This window comes from Olea europaea, unplaced genomic scaffold (assembly GCF_002742605.1).
Source record: "Olea europaea var. sylvestris unplaced genomic scaffold, O_europaea_v1 scaffold716, whole genome shotgun sequence".
Lineage (NCBI taxonomy): Eukaryota > Viridiplantae > Streptophyta > Magnoliopsida > Lamiales > Oleaceae > Olea > Olea europaea.
Window position 1 is genome coordinate 262302 of NW_019265559.1, and position 9480 is coordinate 271781.

General features: G+C 31.6%; 1 protein-coding gene across 1 annotated transcript; it reads left to right on the forward strand.

The window, feature by feature from the left end:
• The first annotated feature begins 2761 nt into the window (after nt 1-2761).
• Nucleotides 2762-6451, forward strand: LOC111390809 (transcription factor LAF1-like). Its single transcript, XM_023015924.1, has 3 exons — nt 2762-3030; nt 3678-3807; nt 5577-6451. The coding sequence occupies exons 1-3, from the start codon at nt 2895-2897 to the stop codon at nt 6157-6159; spliced, it is 849 nt and encodes a 282-aa protein (XP_022871692.1). The 5' UTR covers nt 2762-2894; the 3' UTR covers nt 6160-6451.
• Nucleotides 6452-9480: the final 3029 nt, after the last annotated feature.

Consider the following 9480-nt stretch of genomic DNA (forward strand, 5'->3'; position numbering starts at 1 on the left):
ATAACCTAAAATTTAAAAAAATAAATAAATTAGTAAGTAAATAAAATATTGAAAATTTTAGAAAATACTTCAGTTGACTCTTTCAACATTTTAAAAAAATAAAATTAAAAAAAATTAATTGCTATATAATTAACCAAATTTGTTCGATAAAAAGAAATTAAAAAATCAATTAAAGTAATTTTTTTTTATATTAGTTGTTATTTATTAGCTAAAAAATCAAGATTTTCCATTGTGATATTTTTGCAACTTAAAAGGTTGTTAAGTATGCGTGAACAAATTTATTGATATCTACTGCGGATGAATACTTTCTTGTGTGCGACAAAGTTTCATATAAGAGAAGAATCTATAAATATAACTAATATATATATTGTTGAGTAAAAAATGAAATAATGAAATAATTGATGCAATGACATGAATCGATTAATTAAATATTAATTTATGGAGGGATATGAATGATAAAGAAAGAAATTAATCTTTTTAGGTGAAAATGAAATAGAAATTGAAATTTTGGAGAATAGAAAAATAGTTAACAAAATTGGTATGTAAATTGTTGCATGATGTAAAACGAAGCATGTGATTTGTTATTATCAAATATGGATAATGTTATTTTGGTAAAAGTTTTGTCTGCTATCATTTTATAAAATGTAATATGTGAAGTGAAATTTGAAAAATAGGCTGTGTGAAATGGATATACACCTTGACTATTGTATTTGGTAAATTTCCCCACAAAATAATTCAAACAACTTTCACAGTTCTGAATTGTTTACTCCGAAAGGCCAACTGTCAAAAAGTTTAAGGATTAGTGCTTATAGGAAAGGATAGAGACAGGAGCAAAGTCATTGAAACTAACTTCTTGAAATGTTTTTGAATGACTAATGGTGCCCAAGTCATAATTTATTATGTATCTGAAAGACATCAAAAGCGTGTGTAAATTGCTTCGTGAGGATTGGGTCAATTAGGTTGTTGTATCGGTCGATATCCATTTCACGAGGCTACATTTAGTCACCAATAACGTCGAAGTAAATCAACAAGAATATTACTGTCAAAATAATAAAACCCCGAGTCTAATTCTTCACATTCACCTTGCAAATCATGTAGTTATTAATAGATAGAAGAATCATAGTAACCTTCTAGAAGATATTAGCATCATTAAAGTCTTCAAAATCATATAATGTATATTTTCTTTCACACCTCATGATCTTCAATTATCTTCTATTTTATGTATAACAAGTAAATGCTAAAGAACATATAACACGTATAATGTATTTAAATAATTTTTATGATATTTTATATCTAAATGATAGCAATTTTGGTTGAATTCAATCAGTGAATTACCAACAGAATGCTTAAAAGATCTTTGGGGAATAAAAATAAAGATTTATTCTTAATTCTTCATAGATAAACAGGAAATTGGTTGACTAAGAAACATTGTATTTTAGTTAGGAACACCACAAGGATATAATTGTCTTTTTCCCTAATCCAATTAATTAATTGTCATTGTATTTTATATTGCAGCATGACAAACAAGACTAGAAAAATTTCAACAATGATTAGTAAATGATTGGAGTTTGTCCAACTCAACAAGTAATTAAAAGATGAATTATTGTTTCAATTCTTACCGGTTAAAAGTCCTTCAGTTGATCATAGGTGGATTTTATGATTAAAACCATGATAAAAATCGGATTATTTTGGCATGGTTTACTCAGATTACGAATGAGAGCCGCTTTGGGTTTACACTTTACATGTTCTTATCTTCTTAAATTGTCATTCTTTAAATTTATATTCGGTCAGTATCAACTTCAATTTTTGCATTTGCCATATATTCTCATTTTCAAAAAATCGTATACCAAATGCCTTATACTGCTTGAGAAGTTCTACATTGAAGTACTTCGAAAACTGTCTAGTGGCATGTTATACATTCCTTTCCTCATTTCTTTGTTGCGTGAATTATTTTCCGATACTTCAAAATTGGTGGATTATGTTAAGTTGTAGAGCCTAACTATTGCTTCTGTGCAAATCCGTATGTGGATCGACCTTCTAATTTTGACCCTAAATTATTGTATAAATAGGAAGACGTCATTAGGGTTTTGTATTATCATGAGCGAGAGAGAGAGAGAGAGAGAGAGAGAATATCAGCTTGTAAGATCCTTTTATCATAGTGAACTTTTACAGCGACGTATAATAATATAGTCTTACATTAAGATGAATCTCTATAAAACCTTACTTGCTCTTGTTTGTTTTTCTTTACTACCATTTTACTTCTCTGGGTGCCTAGTGTTATAAAATTACAGTTTCTAATTCTGAACATATTATTGAATAATATATTTGGTGCATATCAAGGACATGCCTCATATGCAACATTGAATAATATTTTTATTTCTTAAACTGTCCGTTGTTTACCCTATCCACCTTGTGGAGCATGTCAAGGGTGAAAATATTTACTAGCAAATGGTCATCAAGTCCTTCCAACAGGAGTAGGCACAGTTGGTCCTATCAAGTAGGTTTAAGCCTGCTTAATGACACAATACGAAGATCCAATAGAAATATACTTTTTCTTTAGTCAATCTTAACTCCATAAAAATTCCTGGAAGGGGACACCTGGTCCTAGCTCCAAAAGGTCAATAACAATTGGAAGTATTAAATGATAAAAAGGTACAGTTTCTATACTAATTCTTTTTGATACTTCAATTCTTTATGCCAGAAAGAGTTTGCTAATTACAAGAGTGTTGTTTCTTTAATGATAACGTGTTCAACCTTTCCTTTCTTTATATTCTTGAGAACGAGCAAGCTAGCCTCAGATTGAGTCTCATTTCTCTGTACTCCCGGTTTTCCCTTCTGATCTTTTACACACACATATATATACGAAGAAAATCATATACTCGAGTTGTTTAAAAATGGGGTTCAAACCAGTCGACAAGCTTAAAATCAAGCACAAGAAGGGATTATGGTCACCAGATGAAGATCAGAAACTTAGAAACTACATCCTGAAACACGGCCATGGCTGCTGGAGCTCGGTTCCCATCAATGCTGGTAAGTGTTAATCTCGTAGTCTGCTCTATGTTGGTTGGTCTAATGCATGTTCAAGAACTCCTGTATTCGACATTTGGGATAAACATAGTCCATGCTGTCTAGCTATAAGAATCTGCATCCACATGATAGGATTTGACAAAATTTAACATCACATCTCTCATCCCTTCCGCCCTTTTGTGATATTGCCATCTATTCTGTAAAATCCATAACAACTCCTATAATTTCAACATCATAATCTCGGTTTTAAGCGTATTTGTAGTATTAGTGTGATCCCATGATTATAACCTTTAGTTATGCTAAATGTCATTTTTATGAAAGGAACATCCTTTAGTTCATTCATGTTTATGACTTTGAATACACATTGGTCCAGATAAATAACTTATTAAAATTAAAAATGAAGAAGTCTTCAACGAATGATAAGAGTACATCTCATACGAATTAGTTATCTTTGTGCACTACTTGGAATTTTTTTTTTGGGAACTGGTAGGATGGCTGCCACAGGTCAATATACCAATAGAACTCTGATAAATTTTTATACCTTCTAAGGAATAAATGATTATTTAATATCTTATATTAAACGCTAAAAGGCACCATTGAAGTTGACCACATTTTTTTTTTTTTTTGTCCTGTCATTTTATTGCTTGCAGGTTTACAAAGGAATGGAAAGAGCTGCAGATTAAGGTGGATTAATTATTTAAGACCAGGATTAAAGAAAGGAACGTTCAGCACAGAAGAGGAGGAGACAATCCTGGCCCTTCATCGAATAGTAGGCAACAAGTAAGAAAATAAATCACATTCGACACTTAGTGCTCCAAGATAACAAACAAGATTTTAACTTCATTTTATCATTTAATCCTATGGCTACACTGACTATAAGAGGGGTAGGCGATCGTCTAAAGCCTACTTTGGTGAGGGCCTCAAATTATATAAGGATAATTGATTGAAGGAAAACAAAAATTATAATTAAATTAGAATTATCAATATGCAAACACATGAAATTAATAAAAATTGAAAATACAAAAATCTTTAAAAAATATATAAATGGTGTAAAACTTATCACTTATATTTATTTATCATATAAATATATCACAAACATTACTCTCTCTATAAGTAATTTGACCATTTATCTTCCAAACATCAATTTTATTTTCTTAACCAAACGAAAAGATCTCTTTGTCTCTTCAAATTCCAATTTTAACCGTAAGCCAACATAATTTTTTTCGACCCAACATAATTTTTTTGACCCAACAAGAAATAAATTATCTCGATTGAATTAAAATTTTGAAGATTCAATTTAACAGATTGGCCTGGTATCATTGCGATTATTACAGCCTTACAGGTTTTTCAATTTCTTATTTATCTTCAAAACATATACTACAGAGTTTATAGACTATTATTATTAATGTTTTGCTTTAATCTCATGATAATAATATTTATAGATACTTGTTAAAGGTGCAAATAAATTATCTCGATTGAATTAAAATTTTGAAGATTCAATTTAACAGATTGGCCTGGTATCATTGCGATTATTACAGCCTTAAAGGTTTTTCAATTTCTTATTTATCTTCAAAACATATACTACAGAGTTTATAGACTATTATTATTAATGTTTTGCTTTAATCTCATGATAATAATATTTATAGATACTTGTTAAAGGTGCTTTGACTTTAATAATTCTTTGTCCGTGTTCATACTTTTTATTTGTAAGTTAATTTAGTATGAATTAATATAAAATTAGCAGCTCATTTGTATTTTATCAGCATTTTCATTATTTTGTTATACTATCTCTCGTAGCCAACATTCTTCAATTTGTACAAAAATCACTCAAATGCATATTCAATTTTATTTTAAATATTTGCATTGAGAAAATAATAAAAGAAACGAATAGACCCCTTTGTCATTGCATTATAATCTTATATGTCAAACTTCACTTATAATTTGTATTGCATACTGAATTTTGACATTTTGTTATTTTCCTTTTCAAATTTTAGTGCTTAGTTGTCCATATTAAATTCTTCACGATTATATTAAAACTCTTTATAAGAAGGCTCAAATAAGAATGCATTGATTTTCTTCAAAAAGGCCCTGAATTTAAAGTTTGCTAAGGCCCTCAAAATATCAAGGCCGGTCTTGATTTAATCATATGCATACTACATGGTCCATCATGCTAAACAAGTCTTGAGTGAATTTATAATTTCTTAGATGCCTTTTTGAATTAAGCGTATGTTTGGGATAAATTTTCATCCAAATTTTAATCAATTATTGTACTGTTATTGTTGTCATTTTTTACTTCCTTCTCAATACAAGTCAAACATTGGGACCTACTTGCATTTTGCAATGATATAAAAATTGATTTTAATCTTGCAAAAAGTAGAGAAAGAGGGGGGCTAGATAAACTCATAAACATGATAAAATGGGATTGAACATTATTAAAGAATAAAGACGTGATAAATAAAATTCCAGTTGAATTCTCCCTGTACCAAACATGACATAAATCATTAAAGACTTCTGAACAAGGAATAACATTTGTTACTTTTGGCTTTCAGGTGGGCTCAAATAGCACAACATTTGCCTGGAAGAACTGATAATGAGATAAAGAATTACTGGCATTCTTATCTGAAGAAAAAGTTAGCAAAGCTATACGGAAGTACTGAAACTTGGGCGAAACCTGAATCAGCAGTTGGGCAAATGGAAAATGTGAACTCTTCATCTTCTTCCCCGAAGTCGACTACTCAAAACTCAAGTTTGGACTCATCTGAACACATGGAAGGATCATTAATGGATACAGATCAATCTAATAAACAAAAGACTCGAGCCCAAAATTTTAATTTGCCCAAAATTCTCTTCGCTGAGTGGTTCTCATTAGATCAGTTTCATGACAAGGATTTGCAGAATTCTGGCAATTTCAAGAATCCTTTTAACAACCCTAGTACAAACTTTCAAGACGAATCTATTCTTGGTTTACTGCTTGATGATCAGACGGCTGGGAGGGAAATGCATACAAAACCAAACAACTATTCACTTGATGATATATTTTTTCCACCGTTTGATCAAGATCAGATTTTGGAAAGGGGGCTTGATTATTTTCCTGGTGAATTCAGCATGAGTTGTGATGAAATGTATTTATGAAGGGCGCGTGTACCTATGTATGAGCAACTTCAAGAGAGAATAACCTCTAAATGCAATAACAATTATAAAGCAGGATAGTGAGAATCCATGCACAGTAATGATTGGTTATTGTTCACTTGAAGTTGCTAGTTAGGACACACTTTCTTTGTTATTTCTTCACTTAAAGTTGCTTCTTCGGACACGTGTCCATTGTGAGTACATTAGAAGCTAAAGGGCCATACTGTAATAATTTCATAAACGGACCGTTGCTGATTAGACTTGAAATGCACGACTTTTCTCTGGTTTGATCTCAGATTGAATCGATCACCTAAAAGCTTAATCTAAGAAAAAATATCAACGAACTATCAAGAATTACTGGAACTTGCATTTAAGGAAACCGTTTGATATTGTAGGCTACCATCAACCTTCCTCCTCTTCCAAATCTATGGTTACTCAATTAGAATCCACATTAACTCGCCAAATGGCAGAGTGCGAACGCGTTCGACTAGAAGCCCAGGCTCGGCTGTACAAAAATCCAGTGCTTCCCATCCATCATCTGGGGATAATTCTGAGGGCGACGCTTTCCTCGGTGTGTGGAATTCTGAAGTTGGGAAAACCTTTCAAAACATTAATGCAAGCATTTGATACTGCAGTGGAACAACTACTTGTTGGAAAGTGGGTTGTTCAAAACCAACAAACTAAAGTGAGGAATGAAATAAAATAAAAAAGGAAAAAGAAGAGGTGTACAAAAGTTGGGCCATGCGATCGCATGACATTTAGCCATGCGGTCGCATGGTACAAAAATCCGACTGTTGAAGGTTGGTTTTTAGCCGTTTTTGAACGTTATGGTTTTAATTTTGGTGGCCTTTCATGCATTTTTGGCACCATTTCGTGAGGCATAATTGAGATCTATAAATAGGTGATCAATGTTCAAGAAAAATACATTGAAAAATACATATAATTCATTCGATTGCACAATACAAGAAAGATCAACAATCCTTTTCTTCATATTCAACTCATTTTGTGTTCTTCAAGTTTTGGTGGAAAATACTTTGTGCTTTAGTATTTTTTGAAATAAGGCTTGTTATAATCCTTCAAATCATTTGTCGGAATACCTTTAAAAATCTCGAAAACACCGGAGAAGGGGCAAATAATGTTTGAGGACAATGATCCCGCGTTCAAACCTTCAAAATTGCTCTTGCGAGACTACAATGACAACCATAAAACTTATGAACCAAGATTTGGTGCGGTTGGATCAGTTTGATGACACTAACTTCATGCAGTGGCAAGAAAAGTTAGAATTTCTCCTTACTGCATTGAAGATCTTCTATATTTTGGATCCCATCGTTATCGGAACCCACTAATGGAGAAACCGACGCAATCAAGACTGAAAGGCAAAAACGCCAAGAAGATGAATTAATATACTGTGGTCACATACTCAACGCGCTGTCGGATTGTTTGTATGATTTATATACCAACACAATATCGGCAAAGGAGATTTGGAATGCTTTAGAAAGTAAATACAAAGCAGAAGAGGATGGTATCAAGAAATTTCTAATTTTGAAATATTTTGACTTTATATTTCTTGATAATATTCCCTTGCTACCCCAAGTACATGAACTTCAAGTAATTGTCAACAAACTAAAGGCGGTAAAGATTGAAATTTTAGAGATCTTTCAAGTGGGGGGCTATAGTCACTAAACTCTCAGGGGATTAGAAAGGATATCAGAAGAAAATAATGCATAGTTTCAAAGACTATTCTTTGGAACAATTGCAAAAACACCTTTGAATTGAGGAGAAATTCAGATTGCGTGATAGAAGTGAAAACTTTTTGGAAGAAGCTTCTAAGGCCAACGCCATTGAAAAATTTGAATCGCTTGCAAAATTCAACAAGAGGAAACCTTCGAGAAATTTCAGAAAGTCCAAGAAGAAGACCAAAGGAGTGTGTTTTGTATGTGGTAAATCTGGACACTATGCGAAAGATTGTAGACATCGGAAACGGAATAACTTCGAAGGTAAAATAAATTCCATCTAAGAGGACAAAATTGTGGCCATCGTAAGCGAAATAAATGCAATCAAGGAAAAAGTTCTCGGGTGGTGGTATGATACTTGTGCTACTGTATATGTATCATATGATAAATCTTTATTTAAAATATATCATTAAGTGGATGGAGACCAAGAAATTCAAATGGGTAACGAGTTCGGTCCAAAGTCATTGAAAAATGAAATGTTAACATTATCTTCACTTCCGGAAAAAATGTTACTCTTACAAATGTATTACATGTTCCGGATATGAATAAGAACTTGGTTAGTGGAAATCTCTTAGAAAAATCGGGCATTAAAAGTATATTTGAGTCCGATAAACTTGTATTGTCTTTTAAAGGGAAGTTTGTTGGAAAATGCTATTCTTGTGAAGGAATTGTCAAATTTTGCTCCGTTGACAATGAAATAAATAAAACTAATTTTGCTTATGTTGTTGACTTATTTTTATTATGGCATTCTAGATTAGGACATATTGGTAAAAGTACTATAAAATGTATAAAAAAATGTGATTTTATTTCATATGATGAAAATAAGGAATATAAATCCAAGACACGTGTAGAATAAAAAATGACTAAAATATCATATCAAGGTGTTAATAGAACTTCTAGTATTATAGAATTAATCCATACCCATATATGTAAACTAAATGAAATGCTAACTAGAGGTGGAAATAGGTTGATGACTTCTCTAGATACACGTATATTTATTTGATGAAGTATAAACATGAGGTTTTTGACATGTTTAAGGTGTATAAATGCGAAGTTGAAAATCATCTAGGAAAGAAAATAAAGACTTTAAGAAGTGATAGATGTGGTGAATACTTTTCTAGTGATTTAGATTTATTCTGTTAACAATATGGCATAATTCACCAATGTTATACATCTAGGACACCCAAACAAAATAGTTTGGCTAAAAGAAATAATAGAACGTTAGTAGAAATGATTAATGTCATGCTTATATATGCTAAGTTGCTGTTTAATTTATGGGGATGGAGTTTCATTAAGTGCATGTAGCATACTTAATAGGATTCCTTCTAAACATACAAAGGTTTCTCCTTATGAATTGTGAAAAGGAAGAAAATCGAACATTGGATACTTCAAAGTGTGGGAGTATCTTACTTATTACAAAAACACGAACCCTAATAGGACCAAATTGGGTCCAAGAGGCATTAGATGTGCCTTTGTTGGATATGATAACAATAACAAATTTTATAGATTGCTAAATTGGAGACCAATGTGATTATCGAATCAAGTGATGTAGACTTCTTTGAAGATTCATTATCTTCATATAATAAATTAA

Excerpts from the sequence above, each read along its gene's own strand:
- LOC111390809 (XM_023015924.1), top strand. The coding sequence starts at position 2,895 with ATGGGGTTCAAACCAGTCGACAAGCTTAAAATCAAGCACAAGAAGGGA. Across the intron at positions 3,031-3,677 it reads CTCGGTTCCCATCAATGCTG|GTTTACAAAGGAATGGAAAG; the intron begins GTAAGTGTTAAT and ends TATTGCTTGCAG. Across the intron at positions 3,808-5,576 it reads CATCGAATAGTAGGCAACAA|GTGGGCTCAAATAGCACAAC; the intron begins GTAAGAAAATAA and ends TTTGGCTTTCAG.